The sequence below is a fragment of the Bombina bombina genome, chromosome 2 (assembly GCF_027579735.1).
Source record: "Bombina bombina isolate aBomBom1 chromosome 2, aBomBom1.pri, whole genome shotgun sequence".
NCBI lineage: Eukaryota > Metazoa > Chordata > Amphibia > Anura > Bombinatoridae > Bombina > Bombina bombina.
In genome coordinates, this window is record NC_069500.1 from 838923570 (window position 1) to 838947567 (window position 23998).

Genomic DNA, 23998 nt, shown 5'->3' on the forward strand with positions numbered 1-23998 from the left:
AACAGGGGCACTTTAATTCATCAAAATTTACATTTCACTCCTGTTGTGAAAAAATACTTACCTTTTAAGCTTGACATCAGCTCCAGCTTCCCCCGGTCGTCGCAAGCCATTTCTGACGACAGAAATGATGGATAGGTCATCCTCCAATCACGGCTTCCCCACGCGGTGATTGGAGGAAACCAGATTCCTCATTTTAGACCCAGGAAGAGGCTTTGCGACGGGTGGAGGAAGCTGGAAGCTGTTGGTTTTGCAAAACTGGGGAATGGGTAATAAAGAGATTATCTATCTTTTTAAACAATAAAAATGATGGTGTAGACCGTCCCTTTAAATAAACTTATAAGGTAGGGTTTAATCAATTTGATGTGCACTCTGCTCTTGTCATTATTTTGGAGGCTTGTTCATGACCGACTAATACATTTATAGAAGTGGTTCTTATCAGTTGATAAGCACGAGTATGAAAAATCATTTTTTTTTTTTTTAAATGTAAAACTGTTGTAATATGCTTACTCTAGGAGGTTTTGTATTCATGTAAATGTGGTTTGCCTTCAATGTTTAGTGTTTTAATATTAATTGCTCAAATTTGTCTTTAATGCAATATAAATGAGAGAAAGAGAGGAAAGAGAGAGGAGAGAACATAGAGCAAGAGAAAGCGGGGTGGGAGGAGAGCGAGAGAGCGCGAGAGAGAAAGAGAAAAAGAAAGAGAAAAAGAAAGAGAAAAAGAAAGAAAGAAAGAGCGAGAGAAAGGGAGAAAGAGCAAGATAAATTGAGCGAGAGAAAGAGAGAAAAAGAAAGAGAGAGAAAGAAAGAGAAAAAGAGAGAGAGAGAGAAAAAGAAAGAGAGAGAAAAAGAAAGAGAAAGAGAAAAAGAGCACGAGATAGAGAAGAGAAAAAGAGAGAAAGAGCAAGATAAAGCAAAATAAAGAGAGAGAGAGAGAGAGAGAGAGAAAGAGAGAAAAAGAGTAAAAGAAAGAGCGAGAGAGAGAGAGAGAGAGAAAAAGAAAGAAAAGATAAAGAGCAAGATAAAGAGAGAGAGAGGGAGCGAGAGAGAGAAAAAACATAATTTATGCTTACCTGATAAATTCCTTTCTTCTGTAGTGTGATCAGTCCACGGGTCATCATTACTTGTGGGATATTAACTGCTCCCCTACAGGAAGTGCAAGAGGATTCACCCAGCAGAGTTGCTATATAGCTCCTCCCCTCTACGTCACCTCCAGTCATTCGACCAAGGACCAACGAGAAAGGAGAAGCCAAGGGTGTAGTGGTGACTGGAGTATAATTTAAAAAATATTTACCTGCCTTAAAAAACAGGGCGGGCCGTGGACTGATCACACTACAGAAGAAAGGAATTTATCAGGTAAGCATAAATTATGTTTTCTTCTGTTAAGTGTGATCAGTCCACGGGTCATCATTACTTGTGGGATACCAATACCAAAGCAAAAGTACACGGATGACGGGAGGGATAGGCAGGCTCTTTATACAGAAGGAACCACTGCCTGAAGAACCTTTCTCCCAAAAATAGCCTCCGAGGAAGCAAAAGTGTCAAATTTGTAAAATTTGGAAAAAGTATGAAGCGAAGACCAAGTTGCAGCCTTGCAAATCTGTTCAACAGAGGCCTCATTCTTAAAGGCCCAAGTGGAAGCCACAGCTCTAGTGGAATGAGCTGTAATTCTTTCAGGAGGCTGCTGTCCAGCAGTCTCATAAGCTAAACGAATTATGCTACGAAGCCAAAAAGAGAGAGAGGTAGCAGAAGCTTTTTGACCTCTCCTCTGACCAGAGTAAACGACAAACAGGGAAGACGTTTGTCGAAAATCTTTAGTTGCCTGTAAATAAAATTTAAGGGCACGAACTACATCCAGATTGTGCAAAAGACGTTCCTTCCTCGAAGAAGGATTTGGGCACAAGGATGGAACAACAATCTCCTGATTGATATTCCTGTTAGTGACTACCTTAGGTAAGAACCCAGGCTTAGTACGCAGAACTACCTTATCCGAGTGAAAAATCAAATAAGGAGAATCACAATGTAAGGCTGATAACTCAGAGACTCTTCGAGCCGAGGAAATAGCCATTAAAAATAGAACTTTCCAAGATAACAACTTTATATCAATGGAATGAAGGGGTTCAAACGGAACACCCTGTAAAACGTTAAGAACAAGGTTTAAACTCCATGGTGGAGCCACAGCTTTAAACACAGGTTTAATCCTGGCCAAAGCCTGACAAAAAGCCTGAACGTCTGGAACTTCTGACAGACGCTTGTGTAACAGAATGGACAGAGCTGAGATCTGTCCCTTTAAGGAACTAGCGGATAACCCCTTTTCTAAACCTTCTTGTAGAAAAGACAATATCCTAGGAATCCTAACCTTACTCCAAGAGTAACCTTTGGATTCGCACCAATATAGGTATTTACGCCATATTTTATGGTAAATCTTTCTGGTAACAGGCTTCCTAGCCTGTATTAAGGTATCAATAACTGACTCAGAAAAACCACGCTTTGATAAGATCAAGCGTTCAATTTCCAAGCAGTCAGCTTCAGAGAAGTTAGATTTTGATGTTTGAAAGGACCCTGAATCAGAAGGTCCTGTTTCAGAGGTAACGACCAAGGTGGACAGAATGACATGTCCACCAGATCTGTATACCAAGTCCTGCGTGGCCATGCAGGCGCTATTAGAATCACTGATGCTTTCTCCTGTTTGATTCTGGCAATCAATCGAGGAAGCATCGGGAAAGGTGGAAACACATGAGCCATCCTGAAGGTCCATGGTGCTGTCAAGGCATCTATCAGGACCGCTCCCGGATCCCTGGATCTGGACCCGTAGCGCGGAAGCTTGGCGTTCTGTCGAGACGCCATGAGATCTATCTCTGGTTTGCCCCAACGTCGAAGTATTTGGGCAAAGACCTCTGGATGAAGTTCCCACTCCCCCGGATGAAAAGTCTGACGACTTAAGAAATCCGCCTCCCAGTTCTCCACTCCCGGGATGTGGATTGCAGACAGGTGGCAAGAGTGAGACTCTGCCCAGCGAATTATCTTCGATACTTCCATCATTGCTAGGGAGCTTCTTGTCCCTCCCTGATGGTTGATATAAGCTACAGTCGTGATGTTGTCCGACTGGAACCTGATGAACCCCCGAGTTGCTAACTGGGGCCAAGCCAGAAGAGCATTGAGGACTGCTCTCAATTCCAGAATGTTTATTGGAAGAAGACTCTCCTCCTGATTCCATAGTCCCTGAGCCTTCAGAGAATTCCAGACAGCGCCCCAACCTAGTAGGCTGGCGTCTGTTGTTACAATTGACCAGTCTGGCCTGCTGAATGGCATTCCCCTGGACAGATGTGGCCGATAAAGCCACCATAGAAGAGAATTTCTGGTCTCTTGAATGGAATGAAGGACACGGCATGCACTTTGAAGTTTTGTTAACCTGTCCTCTGTCAGGTAAATCTTCATTTCTACAGAATCTATCAGAGTCCCCAGGAAGGGAACTCTTGTGAGTGGAAAGAGAGAACTTTTCTCTTCGTTCACTTTCCATCCATGCGACCTTAGAAATGCCAGTACTATCTCTGTATGAGATTTGGCAGTTTGAAAGCTTGAAGCTTGTATCAGTATGTCGTCTAAGTACGGAGCTACTGAAATTCCTCGCGGTCTTAGTACCGCCAGAAGAGTGCCCAGAACCTTTGTGAAGATTCTTGGAGCCGTAGCCAGTCCGAATGGAAGAGCTACAAACTGGTAATGCCTGTCTAAAAAGGCAAACCTTAGATACCGGTAATGACTTCTGTGAATCGGTATGTGAAGGTAAGCATCCTTTAAATCCACTGTGGTCAAGTACTGACCCTCTTGGATCATGGGCCAAATTTTTCGAATAGTTTCCATCTTGAACGATGGAACTCTTAGGAATTTGTTTAGGATCTTTAAATCCAAGATTGGCCTGAAGGTTCCCTCTTTTTTGGGAACTACAAACAGATTTGAGTAAAACCCTTGTCCTTGTTCCAACCGCGGAACTGGATGGATCACTCCCATTAATAAAAGATCTTGTACGCAGCGTAGAAACGCTTCCTTCTTTGTTAGGTTTGTTGACAACCTTGACAGATGAAATCTCCCTCTTGGGGGAGAGGATTTGAAGTCCAGAAGGTATCCCTGAGATATGATCTCTAACGCCCAGGGATCCTGAACATCTCTTGCCCAAGCCTGGGCGAAGAGGGAAAGTCTGCCCCCCACTAGATCCGGTCCCGGATCGGGGGCCCTCAATTCATGCTGTCTTAGGGGCAGCAGCAGGTTTTCTGGCCTGTTTGCCCCTGTTCCAGGACTGGTTAGGTTTCCAGCCTTGTCTGTAGCGAGCAACAGCTCCTTCCTGTTTTGGTGCAGAGGAAGTTGATGCTGCTCCTGCTTTGAAATTACGAAAGGAACGAAAATTGGACTGTCTAGCCTTGGCTTTGGCCTTGTCCTGAGGCAGGGCATGACCTTTACCTCCTGTAATGTCATCAATAATCTCTTTCAAGCCGGGCCCGAATAAGGTCTGCCCTTTGAAAGGAATATTAAGCAATTTAGATTTAGACGTAACATCAGCTGACCAGGATTTTAGCCACAGAGCTCTGCGTGCCTGAATGGCGAATCCTGAATTTTTAGCCGCAAGTTTAGTTAAATGTACTACGGCATCTGAAATAAATGAATTAGCTAACTTAAGGAATTTAAGTTTGTGTGTGATGTCATCTAGTGTGGATGATTGAAGTGTCTCTTCCAGAGACTCAAACCAAAATGCTGCTGCAGCCGTGACAGGCGCAATACATGCAAGAGGTTGCAATATAAACCCTTGTTGAACAAACATTTTCTTAAGGTAACCCTCTAATTTTTTATCCATTGGATCTGAAAAAGCACAGCTATCCTCCACTGGGATAGTGGTACGCTTAGCTAAAGTAGAAACTGCTCCCTCCACCTTAGGACCATTTGCCATAAGTCCCGTGTGGCGGCGTCTATTGGAAACATTTTTCTGAATATAGGAGGGGGTGAGAAAGGCACACCGGGTCTATCCCACTCCTTAGTAACAATGTCAGTAAGTCTCTTAGGTATAGGAAAAACGTCAGTACTCGTCGGTACCGCAAAATATTTATCCAACCTACACATTTGTTCTGGGATTGCAACTGTGTTACAATCATTCAGAGCCGCTAATACCTCCCCTAGTAACACACGGAGGTTCTCAAGCTTAAATTTAAAATTTGAAATGTCTGAGTCCAGTTTATTTGGATCAGAACCGTCACCCACAGAATGAAGCTCTCCGTCTTCATGTTCTGCAAACTGTGACGCAGTATCAGACATGGCCCTTGCATTATCAGCGCACTCTGTTCTCATCCCAGAGTGATCACGTTTACCTCTTAGTTCTGGTAGTTTAGCCAAAACTTCAGTCATAACAGTAGCCATATCTTGTAATGTGATTTGTAATGGCCGCCCAGATGCACTCGGCGCTACAATATCACGCACCTCCTGAGCGGGAGATGAAGGTACTGACACGTGAGGCGAGTTAGTCGGCATAACTCTCCCCTCGTTGTTTGGTGAAATATGTTCAATTTGTACAGATTGACTATTTTTTAAAGTAGCATCAATACATTTAGTACATAAATTTCTATTGGGCTCCACTTTGGCATTAACACATATAGCACAGATATCTTCCTCTGAATCAGACATGTTTAACACACTAGCAAATAAACAGCAACTTGGAAATACTTTTCAAAGTAATTTACAAATAATATGAAAACGAACTGTGCCTTTAAGAAGCACAGAAAAATATTATAACAGATAAAATAATTAAGTTATAGCATCAATCTTTGTCAGAATATACAGTTTTAGCAAAGGATTGTTCCCCTCAGCAAATGATAACTAACCCAGGCAGCAGAAAAAAAATACACAAATAAACGTTTTTTATATCACAGTCAATACAATCAGCACAGCTCTGCTGTATGATTACTTCCCTCAAAAAAGACTCTTGAGATCCCTGAACTCTGTAGAGATGAACCGGATCATGCAGGAAGAAAATGAACCTCTGACTGAGTTTTTCTGATGCATAGTGAAAGCACCAAAATGGCCCCTCCCCCACACACATAACAGTGAGAGGGATCAGTGAACTGCTCTAATTTAAATCAAAACTATTGCCAAGTGGAAAAAAAGTGCCCAAAACATTTTTTCACCCAGTACCTCAGAGAAAAAAACGTTTTTACATGCCAGCAAAAAAACATTTTACCTCAATAATTAATTGTCATCTAAAACCTATTGCAAGTCCCTGCAAAATAGGTTAAGTCTATGTATACAGTTTAAAAGCCAGAGAAGTACCATTTCCCAGAAAACTGAAGTGTAAAATATACATACATGACAGCCTGATATCAGCTACATCTACTGCATTCAAGGCTGAGTTTACATTATAACGGTATGGCAGAATTTTCTCATCAATTCCATGTCAGAAAATAATAAACTGCTACATACCTCTTTGCAGATTAATCTGCCTGCTGTCCCCTGATCTGAAGTTTACCTCACTCCTCAGATGGCCGAGAAACAGCAATATGATCTTAACTACTCCGGCTAAAATCATAGAAAAACTCAGGTAGATTCTTCTTCAAATTCTACCAGAGAAGGAATAACACACTCCGGTGCTATTATAAAATAACAAACTTTTGATTGAAGATATAAAAACTAAATATATCACCATAGTCCTCTCACACATCCTATCTAGTCGTTGGGTGCAAGAGAATGACTGGGGGTGACGTAGAGGGGAGGAGCTATATAGCAACTCTGCTGGGTGAATCCTCTTGCACTTCCTGTAGGGGAGCAGTTAATATCCCACAAGTAATGATGACCCGTGGACTGATCACACTTAACAGAAGAAAGAGAGAAAAAGAAAGAGAAATCAAGAGAAAAAGAAAGAGCAAGAGAAAGAAAGAGAGGAAAAAGAGAAATAAAAAAAAAGTTGAGAGAGAGAGAGACAAAAAAGAAAGAGAAAGAGCGAGAAAAGGAAAGAAAAAGAGTGAGAGAAAGCAAGATAAAGAGAGAGAGAGAGAAAAAAAAAAAAAAAAAAAAAAAGAGAGAGAGAGGTGTCTGAAGAAGAATTGCCTCACATGTGCAAACACATCACCTCTAGAATGTAGTAAAAACAACATTTTAACATGGAGTCTTCAATGACTAGAGGGAGGTGGGGAATAACCTCAATACTATGCTTATAAAATGTATTAGGTGTTTAACTTCCTGAGCGGACTAGAAGTGTTATTTTCAAGTGTGAGTGCGCATTTACACCAAACTGAAATAAAAGGTTCCAGTACTAAATGTATAGCAAAGCAAAGTAATACAAACATATAACCATCCTTTATTTCATCTTCATACACTATATCACCAAGTCCAAATACAAGTAACTAACTATATTATAACTAATAGTTTCATTAATTATATATGTATTAAACATGAAGGACTGTGTTAGAAACACAATTAAGTCACACATTTATTTTTTTAATTCCTGCAGTTCAGTTTATCCTGTGCTTTATTAAGGTGAGCCGGTTAAATACTTTGGGAAGTATGAATTTAATCACTATGTGATCAGGAAGTCCCCAAAGTCCAAGGACTTCCTGAATTCTCTCTAAAACTTTCTTTCTAAACTGTGATCCTGCCTTACAGAAGGGATTCCTTGTTCTGACTCAGCGTACGCATTGCTTAAAACTATAAGAAAGTCAAAATTATAAACTGCATTATTCAGAAAAGAATGCAATTTTAAGACACTTTTTAAATTCACTTATTTTAAAATTGACTTTGTTATCTTTTGTTGAAAAGCATATGTACATATCCTCAGCAACGCACAACTAGGAACTAGCTGGTGATTGAAGGCTACACACATTTGTCTCTTGTCATCGAATCACCAGATGTATTCACCTAGCTCCCAGTGGTACATTGCTGCTCTGAAGTGGACTTTAACTATGTGTTTAATGCCTTTGCGTAACTATAGTATTTCATTATTGCACTATTGTTTGCATATAACATATCAGAACCTTTTTTTTTTTTTTGCACAGGATAGGGGGTTAGAAAGCTTGCTAAAAAAGGTGAAATCATGGCAAGCCCATAGACGAGCCAATACTAGGCAGTGCAAGCACAGTGCTAAAAATGCTTTCATAATTCAGATAGAGAATACATTGTTATTTTAATTCTCTTGGTATCCTTTGTTGAAGGAGCATAAATGCACTACTGGGAGTTAACTGAACACATTAGGAAGCTAATGAAAAAAGGCATATATGCGTAGCCACCAATCAGCTTTCTTCCAACTCCTTAGCCTACCTAGGCATGCTTTTTAACAAAGGATACCAAAAAACTAAGCAAATTAGATAACAAGTCATTTGGAAAGTGGTTTAAAACGGAAAGCTCTATCTGAATCATGAATGAAATAATTTTGGTTTCATGTGCCTTTAAAGGGACACTGAACCCAGTTTTTTTCTTTCATGATTCTGATAGAACATGCAATTTTAAGTAACTTTCTAATTTACTCCTAATATCAATTTTTCTTCGTTCTCTTGCTATCTTTATTTAAAAAAGAAGGCATCTAAGCTTTTTTTTTTTGGTTCAGGACGCTGGACAGAGCTTGTTTATTGGTGGGTGAATTTATCAAACAATCAGCAAGAACAACCCAGGTTGTTCACCAAAAATGGGCCAGCATCTAAACTTCCATTCTTGCATTTCAAATAAAGATACCAAGAGAATGAAGAAAATTTGATAATAGTAGTAAAATAGAACGTCGCTTAAAATTGCATGCTCTATCTGAATCACAAAAGAAAAAATTTGGGTTCAGTGTCCCTTTAAGAAGCAATGGCAACCTACATCCAAGGGGATTGGCAGATAAACCCACATTTCGCCTGGGAAGTCCTTAAGGAGCAGACAAGGGGATTGGTGGATAAACCCATATGTCACCTGGGAGGCCTATGACATTAGCCACTGGGAAAAAATCTTTCACTACTGGCAGATAACTTCTCTTCCCCTCTGTCTGACAAGGCACTGTGAGAAGGAAATGGGTCTCAGATAGTTAGAGAACCCCTCTCAATTGAAAAGTTGATTAGCACTTCAGCATTTACATCACCCCATCAAGGGTGTAAAAGAAATGGCAGAGGATTATGGGAGGGATTTAAAGCTCTGGTGTGTTGGGCTGTCTTTTGTCTCCTCCTAATGGTCAGGAGGGGAATTCCCACATGTGATGACTCTTGGACTCTCACCATCTGATTAAAGCAAATTCCTCAGAACTAGCTGATAACTTGAGATGTATTACTGTATGTGAATATCATTTCAGGAAGCAAAACTTTACAAAAATTAATTTTATACTAGGCACCTATTATCATCCACTTTGTATGTGCCAGGCATGTAAGTTCCTTTAGTAAAGTAAGCTTCGTCCCTTTTTCTGAAATAATAATGTGAATTATATTTACATGTAAGTCAATCTCTCGATGATGTGTATGTGCCCTATTAAAATAGACAACTTCCCAAAAGCACTGCAGCCTTTATATAACCATGCCCTATTTAGTTCTTGAACAGTCACTCTAATAGCTTGACAAGTAAGTGTGTCTGTAATATCCTCCCAGTACTTTAATTACTAACAGACAATATTTATGGGCGCGGTTTACATCAAGCCTATGCAGAAAAGTTTCCATTTCATTTTTCAAGTGCGAACAGAAACACAACATACTGATTAATATTCTAATACTTAAAAATGGACAGTAAAGTCAAAATAAAATTTTCAAGATTTTTTATTAATTTACTTTATCAAATATGTTTTGTCCTCTTTAAACTTAGGTAGGCTCAGGAGCAGCAATGAACTACTGGGAGCTAGCTGGTGATTGGTGACATCACATTTATGCCTCATTATTGACTCTCCCATTGTGTTTATGTAGTGCAGAGAATGAAGCAAATTTGTTAATAGAATTAAATTGGATTTTTTTTTATTGCATGTTCTATCTGAATCGTGAAAGATTAAATTTGAGTTTCACGTCCCTTTACCATCTTTCAGAAGAAATGAAGGAGATCTTCTGAAGACCACTTCACCATGAGGAAAAAAACACAAGAATCATAAAATTCCCACACTCTTCGGGCTGAGGATAAACCCATAAAAAAAAAATAAAGACAAAATGTAGTTTGATAGTTACAAACCACCTCACCTCAAATCTTTGGGAATTCACTTTTTTGCCTTTCTTATTCCAACTGACGCGAGGTTTGGGGTCTCCTGTTGCTTGACAGACAAAGGAAGCCACGCCCCCCGAAACGCCTATCTGATCACTTGGTCTCTTGATGAACTCTGGAGCACCTTAAAATGGAGAGAAATATTTAGTCACTTCATATGCAAGAGGTCATAAAGCAAAAAGGGGGCAAATCAGAGTATATCACAATACAATTATTTTTTTTTATTAAAATGGTTGGTCATAAATATCATAACAAACCAGTAAAACATCTGTAATATTAAAAAGGGATATAAAGTAATTTATTCATAAAAATACAAAATAACTAGTTTTCAAATATGCCTAGAACAGTTTAATATACAAATATATATATATATCTCAGCAAACACATAAATAAGTCTGGATGTAACAAGCAAAATTAGAAATAATGTTTTAAGTTTTAATTTCTATTTACCCTGCAGTTTATAGGCACAGTAGGGGACATGTTTATGTCCATTGTGCTTATTTCATATTAAGGGCAAATACCATAGAAAGTACTGAAGCTGCTGTGAGCTTGGTATCTTGCAAGGTCTGAATTGACCGATCTCCATGGTAACCAGAATACGTCAGTTTCTGCGTTCAGGCCGGAGCTGTGTCAGGGGAACCTTTGCCGCTGTTAGAAGTAAAAATACTATGTGGTCTCCCTGACAACCACTCACAGTGAACAAAAAGAAAGCCTAGCCATTCCTTTTCCCAGCTAGAATTCACCCCGGCCCACATCTACCTGTGATACGTCTCGCTATTGCTACTGATCTGTGATTCATCTATACTGACACCTTTTCAGAACGTACAGATTTACTTGACAACGTGCTTCTCCAATACATAGGGTTTTAAATTTCCATTGTTGTCTGTCAGATAAGCCTACGTTGTGACTAGCTGTCAGCTTCAGAAATATGTGCAACCTGTATCTGTCCGTTTATCAGACCTTGACCATCTTTGTAGCTTTAGTTTGCAAGATACAACTTCCCAAAACTGCAAACACTAAACTACACATTTAACATCATAGGTTTGCAATTTTTCATATTGAAAAGGGAGAAATGATTTGACTTTGAAGGATTACCAAAAATCTGTTAGATATTATCATTTAAATTACATGATTTATTCTAGATATGTGCATTAGGTTTCCTTCACCTCAGAGTATTCTTGTGCAACAGCAAAGCACTAAAATCTGTGGAAATCCAGATTTTAGTGTGTTGCACAAGAATAAATGCGACAACAAAAATAGCCGAGCGGCACGAAGAGCCCCCTTCTCCCATACTCGGAGGGGAATGAAACCTACTAATGCATGCATCTAATTTATTCTCCCTAGCAGTTAAAGCTATTTGGTTTCTCTAGCATTTTAAGGGTTACAAAAACTTCATGTTTACCTGAAAGCTATTTAAAGGGGCAGATGGACAGCTTTCAATTTAAATGGCTGATCCTTTTGATGAAAGCCTTTTTATAAAGTTTAACCCTTTTGAGTGCTAATGATGGCTCTGAGCCGTCACGGAGTTTCCCACTCTGGTGCTGACGACGACTCAGAGCACCTTGAGGGAGATCTGGGGGCTCCCACCTGCTCCTACCCTGGCGATTGTGCCTGTAGAGTGACAGGCATCGTCGGGGCTTCCCGTTTTGCGTGGTGATGTCACGCGCAATAACGTGATAACGTCACCGCGCAACTTTATTTATACTTAACAATGTTAAGTAAGGAGCATGGGGCATGCTGCTTAGAAGCCTGTATCTCAGGCATCTAATCACCCAACCTTTCCAATAGTGTAAGTCTTGGGGGTCTGGCAAAAAAGAAAAAAGTTTACAAAAAAATTGTTCAAATTAAAAAAACATTAAAAAATCTTAGCACCCAGGTGGGAAAGTGCTTAGCACTCAAAGGGTTAAAGGGACATTAAACCCAAAATGTTTCTTTCATGTTTCCGATAGAGAATACAATTTTAAACAACTTTCCAATTTACTTCTATTATTTAATTTGCTTCCTTCTCTTGTTATCCTTTGCTGAAAGGTTTATCTAGGCAAGCTTAGGGACAGCAGAGAACGTAGGTTCCATCTGCCGATTGGTGGCTGCCATATATATATATATATTGTCATTGTCTCACCCATGTGTTCAGTTAGAAACCAGTAGTGCATTGCTGCTTCTTCAACAAATGATACCAAGAGAATGAAACAGATTAGATAAATTAGAAAGTTGTTTAAAATTGTATTCTCTATCTGAATCATGAAATAACATTTTTAGGTTTCATGTCCATTTAAAGTAGTCAGATTCAAAGAGGGGTTCTGTTTGGGGAAAATACTGTGAGAAGATTAAGAAATCGTCATCTTCAAACCAAACTATAGAATCCTAAAATGTGGTCAAATATGGTGTTACTGCCCCCATTGTATTTTATGTAAACCAGGTGCACTATTGTAATTTGCTACAGCAAATTACAGTTTGTAATAGATGCTTAATCATGCGTAGTAAAGGGGGGAAAAAAACAGACTCTCAATATCCATTTAATCCTCTTTACCAGCAATTTAACTCTAAATATTGCGGCCTTTCCAAATTCTGTGAGAAACACATGGCCAACTTCACATGCCTAACCTTGATATATTCTACACAGCAATTGTCTGAGCAATCTACTAAATTATTGATAATTGTCCCTAACTGGCCTCAAAAGAGATGAGAAGCTTTTTTTTTTTTTTACTTATTAAGGGGCAGATTACGAGAGGCACGTTACAGTTACACACAAGCAATAAGGGGATTATCACAGGTGTTTCCGTTCATATTATAAGTTGAAATTAAATGTGATCGCTTCAGCGCAATCATGATTTACGCTAGAATGATCACTGCTTCCTCAGAGCTCTGGTTAACTGTTTCGCAAAACATGCGACACGAAACACATTTTTTTTTATAAAAGTACACATACGTTCATAACAACACCATCTAATGAAACTTAATACAAAAAAATAGCACAAAATCTAGTAAGGCTCAAAGATATGGTATCTCAGGTAGGTGTTAGAGAAAAAAAAACAGGTAAAGGGCTTTAACATACATACACACATTATATATATATATATATACACATACACACACACGTCTAATGATGTATATGTATGTATACATATATGTCTGTACATATGTATTTACAGATTATAAACACAAATTCATATGTGTACACACACACATATATATATATATATACACATACACACACATATATATATATACACATGCACACAGACGTCTAATGATGTATATGTATGTATACATATGTTTGTACATATGTATTTACAGATTATAAACACAAATTCATATGTGTACACACACACACACACATATATATATATATATATATATATATATATATATATATATATACACATACACACACACATATACATATATATATATATATCTATATACACATACATATATATAGAAGTGTATGGGAGCCCTTTGCAGTTAAGTAGATGAAAACATATAAATTATATTTATGCAATATTCATATTTAATAAAGTGTTATACTGTGTATTTACTTTACATATTTCACATTCCAATGTTCTGCACATAGCAAAATATGTTCTAAGTATTTGTAAATTAAATATTTCTCCCAGTTTTATATTTGTTTGCTGCATTGACTTCTATGGGGGAATAGCTTCTTACGTGCACAATATCCTAAGGTCGGCTTTTAAAGAGTGTCAGTTTAGCGCGTTAGTGAAAACAGTTTACTATCAACTGATAATACGAGCGCAACTCAATGTGTGAAAAAATCTTACTTCTAGCAGTTAGCGCTCAAGCGGGAGAGTTAAATAGCGCTCCACTTGTAATCTGTCCCTACATATGAGCAAGCTAGGTTGCAAAATGGCGGTCAGCATTACTCTGTGTAAACTTTACACTTATTTGTTCAATATTTAAATGAATACTTCTATTTTCATATTGTTCACAGCTGATTATGTTCATTCATTTACTTTTAAATTCTTTTTAAAAGGCACAGAGTGCCAACATTCTTCCCACTGCTGTATTTTGCAGATGATCCTGCCAATGACAAATATATTTGGTGAAGTAACAGTAAATTGTAAATGCAGAAAATGTCTAAGCAACTGAATAAAAGAATATAATAAAAAATTAGCATCTGATATAACAAAGAATGGAAAGGGGACATAAAACCAAATGTGATTTGTAAACATATCCAGATTACACCATTTGCCACTGTAACCACTGTATATTTTATAAGCGGAGGACCATGACAAAGGGTCTAGGTTTCAATTATGTATACATGTCATTTGTCCAATAAAAATGTACACAATTTTGCAATAGCCTTTCATTAGCAAAAATGAATCTAGTAAAAGTCACTACTGTTTTTCTTCCGCATACGCACATATCCTGTGAGTGCCCAGGAACCAGTATTCAAACACCACACCTTCTCAGAGAGTCAGCTGGTGTCTTGTATGACACAAATTATGTCTACAGGAGCAACAAACACCACCGCCAGCTCTATGAGTGTTGAAATACTGGTGCACGGGTCCTCACGGGATATGTGCACATGCTGCAAAAATATTTTTTTTAAAAAAACCCCATCATTTATGCTTACCAGATAAATTCCTTTCCTTCCTGGCAGGGCGAGTCCACTACTTCATTCCTTACTGCTGGGAAAACTATACCCAAGCTCCAGAGGACAATGAATGAATAACGGGAGGGAACAGAAATAAGAGACGGACCCTGTGCTGAGGGCACAAAACTTTTCTCCCGAAAGATGCTTCAGCCGAAGCAAACACATCAAACTTGTAAAATTTAGAAAAAGTATGTAAGGAGGACCAGGTAGCCACCTTACAAATCTAATCCATTGAGGTTTTGTTTTTAAAAGCCCAAGAGGAAGCCCCTGCTCTAGTGGAATGAGCCGTTATCCTCTAAGGAGGCTGTCGTCCCACTGTCTCATAAGCTAAGCGGATGACACTCCTCAACCAGAAAGATAGGGAAGTCGTAGTAGCCTTCTGCCCCTTACGCTTCCCCGTATAAAAGACAAACAAAGAAGAAGATAGCCTGAATTCCTTAGTGGCCTGAAGATAGAACTTCAAGGCACAAACCACATCTAGATTGTAAACCAAACGTTCCTTTGCTGAAGAAGAATTAGGACACAAGGAAGGAACAACAATCTCTTGATTAATGTTACGATTAGACACCACCTTAGGGAGGAACCCTAATTTAGTGCGTAAACCAGCCTTATCAGTATGAAAAACTAGATAAGGGGAGTCACATTGCAGATCAGAAATCTCAGAAACTCTGCATGCAGAGGCAATAGCCAACAAAATAAGAACCTTCCAAGATAACAATATAATGTCAACAGCATGCATAGGCTCAAACGGAGCCTGCTGCAAAACACTAAGAACAAGATTGAGGCTCCAAGGCAGAGCCCCAGATCTAAACACAGGTCTGATCCTAGTCAAAGCCTTAACAAAGGACTGCTCATCCGGAAGCTCAGCCAATCTTTTGTGCAGTAACACAGACAGTGCCAATATTTGTCCCTTTAGGGAACTAGCAGATAGACCCTTCTTCAGTCCATCCTGGAGAAAAGATAAAATTCTGGCAACCTTAACCTTATGCCAGGAAAAGCCATGCTCTTCACACCAGTACAAGTAAATCCTCCACACTTTATGGTAGATACGACAAGTAACTGGGTTACGAGTTTGAACCAGAGTGTCGATAACACACTCAGAAAACCCTCTCTTGGCTAAGACTAAGTGTTCAATGACCACGCTGTAAGCCTCAGAGAATCAAGATTTTGATGAACGAAGGGACCCTTTATCAGCAGATCTCTGCAACATTCCCAGCAGATACGCAAACCACTTCTTTCGCGGCCACAACGGAGCAATCAGAATCACCGATGCTTGCTCCTGCTTGATGCGAGTCACCACACGAGGGAGAACTGGTAATGGAGGGAAAAGATATACGAGTCTGAACCTCCATGGTACTGATAGGGCATCTATTTTTAATGTTACATTGTAACCCATTTTAAAGGTGATAATAAAGATTGTAATTTTTAAATTGATATATCCTTAGATGCACATAACCTCCACTATTGAGGGAAGAGTGCTTTACAAGTATCCTGTCCACCTTCTCTGTTGGAATTGTAAATAAAGCATCTATCAGTTCCGCCTGAGGATCCCTCAACCTCGACCCGTACCCGAGTAGCTCAGTATTGAGGCGGGATGCCATGAGATCTCTCTCTGGAGTCCCCCACTCACTGCATATTTCTGCAAACACTTCTGGGTGGATATACCATTCCCCTGGGTGAAAGGATTGCCTGCTGAGGAAGTCCGCTTCCCAGTTGTCCACTCCCGGAATGTGGATTGCTGACAGCGTACATCTGTGAGTCTCCGCCCACTCTAGTATCCAAGATACTTCTCTCATTGCCAAGGAACTTCTCGTTCCCCCCTGATGGTTGATGTAGGCAACCGAGGTTATATTGTTTTATTGGATTCTGATAAACTGGGACGAACCCAGAAGGGGCCAAGCCTTAAAGGCAGATTGCCCGGAGTTCCAATATATTGATCGGAAGGGAGGACGACTCCTGAGTCCACAGCCCTTGTGCATTCTTGGCACCTCAAATGGCTCCCCAGCAGGAAAGGCTTGCATCCTTAGTCACAATCTCCCAGGGCGGTCTCAAGAAGCATGTGCGCCTTGGGACAGATGATCTGGACGGAGTCACCAAGAGAGCGAGTCTCTAGACAGGTTGTCCAGCATGATCTGTTGAGACAGATCTGAATGGTCGCCGTTCTATTGTCTCAACATGCATAGTTGTAAGGGTCTGAGATGGAATCTTGCAAAAGGAATGATGTCCATACAGGACACCATGAGTCCAATCACCTCCATACACTGTGCCACTAAGGGTCTCAAGAAGGCCTGTAGGGCAAGACATGCAGAAGTTAACTTGCAACGTCCCTGATCTGTGAGGAATATTCTCATGGATATGGAGTCTATTATTGTCCCCAGGAAATTCACCCTTGTACTTGGAGTAAGAGAACTCTTTTCCAAGTTTATCTTCCATCCATGTGTTTGAAGATTGAGAAGGGACTCTGAATGTTCTTCCACTAGATTAAAGGATGGTGCCTGTACCAAGATATCGTCCAGGTAAGTTGCTACTGCAATACTGGTAATGGCTAGAAGAGCCCACAGAACCTTTAAGCAGTAGATGGCCAAACATAAGAACTATCAACTGGAAGTGTTGGTCCAGAAAGGCAAACCTCAGGAACTGAAAATGTTCCCTGTGTATCGGGATGTGAAGGTATGCATCCTTCAAGTCTATTGTGGCCATAAACTGTCCTTCCTGAACCAGAGGAAGGATTGACCATATTGTCTCCATCTTGAAAGAGGGAACGTTCCCTCCTTCTTGGATACCACGAAAAGGTTTGAATAAGACCCCAAACCTCTTTCTGCTGTAGGTACAGGGGCAATTACTCCTAGAGAGGAGAGATCCCATACGCAACCTAAGAAGGCAGCCCTCTTTTCTGGTCTTGTAGACAGACTGGAGAGAAGGAACCTGCCCCTGGGCGGATGAGACTTGAATCCTATCCTGTATCCTTGAGATACAACCTCCAGGACCCAAGGATCCTGTACATCCAGGAACCAAGCGTCTGAAAAAAGACAGTCTGCCCCCTACTCGATCCGATCCCGGATCGGGGGCCGCCCCTTCATGCCGATTTATTGTCGGCGGGCTTCTTAGTCTGTTTGAACTTATTCCAGGACTGAGTCAGCTTCCAAGTACTCTTGGGCTGCTCGGACTTGGAGGAGGATTGCTGTCGTTGTGATTTGTCAGAACGAAAATTAAACAATTGCCAATTGCACCCTTCTGTCCGGTAACCGTAGGAAATATGGAGTCCAGCCCTGGACCAAATAAAATCTTCCCCTTGAAAGAAAGAGAAAGGAGTCTGCAATTAGAAGTCATATCCGCAGATCAAGACTTCAACCAGAGAGCACGGCGGGCTAGGACCGCAAAGCCAGAAGCCTCACAGATGGAGTTAGAAATTCTCAGAGCCTTAATTCTCTCCTGAATGTCCTCAAGGGGAGTCTTGCACCAGTAGGTAGCTGCTGCTCCAGCAACCACGGTTACAGCTGCCGCCATTTAAAATAAAAACCCAGTAATGTGAAACATCTTCCTCAGAAAGGTTTCCATTTTCTTATCCATAGGCTCTCTAAAAGAGGAACTATCCTCCAGATGTATAGTAGTACGCTTAGCTAGCGTAGAAATAGCACCATCCACCTTAGTGATGGAGCCCCATAAGTCTAATTGAGAGTCAGGGACCGGGAATATTTTTTTTTTTTTTAAAGTAGACGAGGGGGAAAAAGAAGTTCCTATTCTTTTCCATTTGTTACTAATAATGTTAGCCATCTTAACTGGCACAGGAAAAGTCAGAGGGACCTTCCTGTCTTCATAAACCTCGTCTAATTTAGGGATCTTAGGTTCCTCAGGGAGAGTAGCCTCTGGAACCTCTAGGGTAGACAGAACCTCCTTTAATAAAAAAACGCAGATGCTCAGGGTTCCTCCGCTGAAGGAGGAGGTTTAGAAACTGAAGTTTCCAACTCAGAAAGTTCACCCTCTGAAGCTACAGAGGTTAACTCATCCTTGCATAGCTGGGACATAGTAGCTAAATTTGACAAATATTTAGATGACTATAAGTCAGGAAAACTATATTTAACCTTTCTCTTGCGTTTGTTAAAGAGAGGTAAGGCACTCAGGGCCGCAGACACAGCCGATTGTAACTGCGCTGTTAAGTCCACAGGAAAAACATAAATTATGCTTACCTGATAATTTCATTTTCTTCCGTGGGAAAGAGTCCATAGCCACATTCATTACTTGTGGGAAATAAGAACCTGGCCACCAGGAGGAGGCAAAGACACACCAGCCAAAGGCTTAAATACTCCTCCCACTTCCCCTATCTCCCAGTCATTCTGCCAAGGAACAAGGATCAGTGAAAGAAATATCAAGGTGAAAGGGTGCCAGAAGACTATACACGAAAAACGCCTCAAAAAATGGCCGTGGGGCTGTGGACTCTTTCCCACGAAAGAAAATGAAATTATCAGGCAAGCATAATTTATGTTTTTCTTCCTAATGGGAAAGAGTCCACAGCCGCATTCATTACTTGTGGGAAAATTATACCCAAGCCAAAGAGGACACTGAATGCCAAGAACGGGAGGTTAAGATGAGGCCCAATCTGAGGGCACCAGGACTGAACCACATCCCATAAATAAAAAAGTCCTGCTTCATCCAAAAGCAGGGAGCAAAAACACGAAGAAAAAAAACACAAACGACAGTCCCAAGCCTGGGTAAAATCCACATGCAACACCACCGAGCCAACAGGACTCGAAACGCACAATAACCCAAAGGCAGATCCCATACACACGCCCCATAAGGGAACCCTGACCAACAACTCCCCAAAGGAAGAAGCAAGGTAAAGGGATAGCTAATCAGAACCCTGTCTTCCAAAAGACAGATCAAACTAGCTCGGGAGACTCCAGAAAGCCTCACGAAATGCCAGAAAAAAGGGCATCATCCGCCAAACACGACCAAGACGGAGACCGAAAGAGAACAAAAAGTGTCTCAAGAAACAGGAAACCGCAGACAACTTAGTAGCACGCTATCCAATCAGACCATAAACACTGATTGCCTGGGAGCGGTTAGGCGGCATTCTGGATGGGTTTGCAGAAAAACTTTCCCTGCATCTCCAGGCTCTAACTTTCATCAATACTCTCTCTCACTGAGGAGTATCTTACTCCTATTATATATTCCTCAAATTCAACTATTTATATATGTAGATTAAAGTGAACTTCTACTCAAAATTGAAATGCACACAGATGAATTACATTTTTGGATTGAAACATATTTGCAATATACATGTATAAGGAAAAAATGCCTCTAGCAAAAGTTATCACTGTTTAAACACTAAGATTGACCATTGGAACAGCCGGATTTCCCACACGGCTATTGGCTAAGAGGTGAAAAGGTCACCTCTCAAGCAAAACAGCGTTCTGATGTGGGCTGTCTGAGCAGCTCAGTGCGGCGAACGCTTGAAACAAATAAAGGAGGTTTCAGCATTAAGTATTTTATACTTCATGAATGAAAGTCCCCTTTATTTGTTCCAATGGTCAATCCTAGCGTTTCACAAAAGCTTGAATTGACTTTCACTTTAAGTGTTAGCATTTTCTCTGCATGTGAAGCATAGCTAGATATTCTCAGTGCACCAGCTGGTCGTTAAGGGTTTTTTGGACTGTAATAGTGCAGGCCTTGCCCCATTAAAAGACCGGCAACGTACAGGGTACTTACTGGTCGTTAAGGGGTTAAACACTGAAGCTGCTCATAGAGCCAGTGGGGATTGTATCATGCTTGGAATTATGCAAATTTAGTCATTACCAGATGACACAAGCACCTTAGGCTACACATAGCAAGTGCTATGTGTAAAATGCTGGTGCACCGAGAATACCCATGTGCATTCCAATTTTAGCTGGAATGTCACTTTAAGGTACAGTTTTGGCAGGAATTTAAAGATATAAAATCCTTTGAAAGCAAGGTCCTAAAAGTTTCACTCTTACAGAGTGTGTATTAAATCCATGTGGTATTGTTACATCTGAAATATCCAAACTTAGATACAAACATTTCAGTTGACAATCGTCCATAAAAACATATATCACTAAACAGTAGAAAACTAAATATGTTCTCCTATAGTGTGTGATGCAAGGGTAAAAAGCAAACTGATCTAGAATGAATGTAAATATCATAAATCCTATTTAAAAAAGTTCACTTCTGAGAAGGTTTGTTAAACTGTTATTCTTTTGTTGTTTTCAGGCACATCCAAGATTAGAATGTGCACATTTAACTCCCTCAAATTGCAGCAATCTTGTAAATTACTTCAAGAATTTTCAGACCAAGCACAAAAATAGGTTCACAAAGGTCTGTGGTATCATTGCACTGGGTCTTTGGGAAAAAAAGTTTAAACAACCCTGTTGTATCTGAATCACAAAAGAAAATGTAATTTGTTTAAGTATACAAGTTGTTTAACCCCCTCAACACCAGATTGTGGATTTGGGGTTTAAATAGTGATAACAGCATGATTCGCTCCGTTGGAACCATTTGGGACCATTGCGACACGTGACATACAGGGTCAATTAAAGGGACAGTAGAGACAAAATTAAACTTTCATTATTCAGATAGAGCATACCGTTTTAAACAACTTTCCAATGTTTTCCAATCTAATTAGCTATATTCTCTTAGTGTCCGTGATTAAAAGCATAGTTAGGTAGGCTCAGCAGCAGCAATGCACTACTGGGAGCTAGCTGTTGATTGGTGGCTGCACATATATGCCTCTTCAATGGCTCACCCAATGTGTTCAGCTAGCTCCCAGTAGTGCATTACTGTTCCTTCAACAATGGATTCCACAAGACCGAAGCAAATTTGATAAGTGAATTAAAAAGTTATTTAAAACTCAGGTTGTGCCCTTGAGCACAATCAGTAAAAGGTGAATGTGTATACAAAGTGACCTATAGGCAAAGAGTTACCCAAGCTAACCAAACAGGTTGGCAAAGTGTTTCCTTCCTCTATGGGTAGCACAGGGTTAAAAATTCAGGAGATATTTAATGTTGTTGGAAAGCCACTCCCAGTATTCTGGCACCAATCCCATGTCACTGGCTGCTTTGACAGCTCTATTTTGATAGTAGAGGCTTTGCAGCCCCACCCTCTAACAGAAAAAATAACTCCATATGAACTTGACCATGGTTATACTCTATAATAACTGGGGGGTGCATTCTGCTCTATCAAGGCTCTGTGTGGAGAATAACACATAATGGGCACATTAATATTTCAGAAAGCAGTTATAGCAAAAAAAACATCAGCAAAGCGAATGACTCATTTATTTTCCATTTTAAACATGAAACACATTTAAAATGTTTTGTAATTCTACCCCAATTACAGGAAATCTATTTCAGCTTTGTGCGAGTGCCGATTATGAATTGTGGATAACCATAAAAATTCTTATGGGTGCAAAAATCTCCAAGTGTTTATTTCCTGTCGGCTCATGGCTGTCCAGCTTTAGGTCCAGAGTCACAATTTAGATAGATTGATAGATAAATAGGAGCTTATTTATTATTGTGTGAGCGGACATGATAAGATATAGCGGATCATGTCCGCCGCACATCGATGAATGCCGGCAGCATACGCTGTCAGCATTTATCATTGCACCAGCAGTTCTTGTGAACTGCTTGTGCAATACCGCCCCCTACAGATTTGCGGCCAATCGGCCTCTAGCAGGGGGTGTCAATCAACCCGATCGTATTCGATTGGGTTGATTTCTGTCCGCGGTCTCAGAGCAGGCTGACAAGTTATGGAGCAGTGGTCTTTAGACCGCTGCTTCATAACTTGTTTCCGGCGAGCCTGAAGAATCGCCGGAAACAAGGGGCATCAAGCTCCGTACAGAGCTTGATCATTCTGCCCCATAGTGTGCATTACATTAAATTCTGGATTAAAATATAGAAACATAGAATTTAATGGTAGATAAGAACCAAAAAGGCCCATCAAGTCTACCCATATTACATGTTACTTTTTCCTTAGGATAGCCTTATGCATGTCCTAAGGAAAAAGTAGCATGGCTTGAGCAATACTGCCACTGATTGGCTGATGACCTAGCAGCCTTCATGTGCAGTAAAAAAAAAAAAAAGTGATGCTGATCGTCTTGTATATTGTGAAAATCCAACAGTGCACAGCAGCACTTGAAATTCTAAAAGATCTTCATTGTACAGTCTTTATGGCCTAGATACAAAAATGCTGTATTTTTCAACAGATCCATTTTTATAAGTTCTTTCTATTTCTGAAATAATGCCCCCTTTATATTGTTGGATTTACAAGAAATGCAGAGCAAGCAGAGGAGTGAGTGCTGGGTCCTATTATTCCTGTTATTGGACAGTTGTATCTATTGCATTGAATTATACTCAGACAGATGAATAAGCTACACACAAAAGTCACTTGAACTTATGTGATTGTTAAAGGAACATGAAACAGCAGAGTCAATGAGATGTATGTGTTATAAAAGTTATAAGGTAAACTCCTATAAGCACACCGGTCAACGGGACCTATGTGTAACCTCTAACTCCCCAAGAAAGTATAATCCGCCAGAACCTGGTTGTATCAAATGTCAATATCTATTATCTGTATTCAGCCGTACGACTCCTGGAGGTTGCACCCCCTTCTGAGAGCTGCACACGTTCACCCGGGATCTGTCTATGTATCAAACTGGGCTGAGAAACTTAGTCAGCGTGCATTCTTTGCAAAACTTCCCAGTCATGGCCTCTGTCGACGCATCCGACCGCATACGGCACAGGATTCATTATGTCAGACGTGACGTGAACGAGGAGGGAGTGAGGAAAACACCGCCCGCTACGTAAGTCACTGAAATAGCAGCGGAAACCAGAACTGGTACAGTAATCCAAGGAACAAAGAGAGGTGGAACTGCTGATAAAGTTAAAAGGTCACGTGGAGGAATAGATATGGAGAGGTTGGCACCTGGTGGCTTACGGCTCTGTGCCAAAACATGTAAGCCCTCAGGTGCTACGCTCTACATATCTATGAAATTTTGGATGCTTTCATGTTTTTAACTTCATTGTCTGCCAATAAAGTGACTTTTTAACTTTATCAGCGGTACCACCTCTCTTTGTTCCAAAGGAACATGAAACCCACATTTGTTCTTTCATGATTCAAATAGAGAATATAATATTAATCATCTTTCCAATTTACTTCTATTTCCTAAACTGCTTCATTCTATTGGTATCCTTTGTTGAATAACCA

At 40.2% G+C, this 23998-nt stretch overlaps 1 protein-coding gene across 7 annotated transcripts in view; it reads right to left on the reverse strand.

The window, feature by feature from the left end:
* Positions 1-23998, reverse strand: part of PTPRS (protein tyrosine phosphatase receptor type S) — a 408837-nt gene that overhangs the window by 199529 nt on the left and 185310 nt on the right. For all 7 annotated transcript variants that reach the window (XM_053703177.1, XM_053703180.1, XM_053703178.1 and 4 more), the window contains exon 5: positions 10149-10294. In XM_053703177.1, the coding sequence (XP_053559152.1) occupies positions 10149-10294 (146 nt within the window). The remainder of the gene's footprint in view (positions 1-10148; positions 10295-23998) is intronic.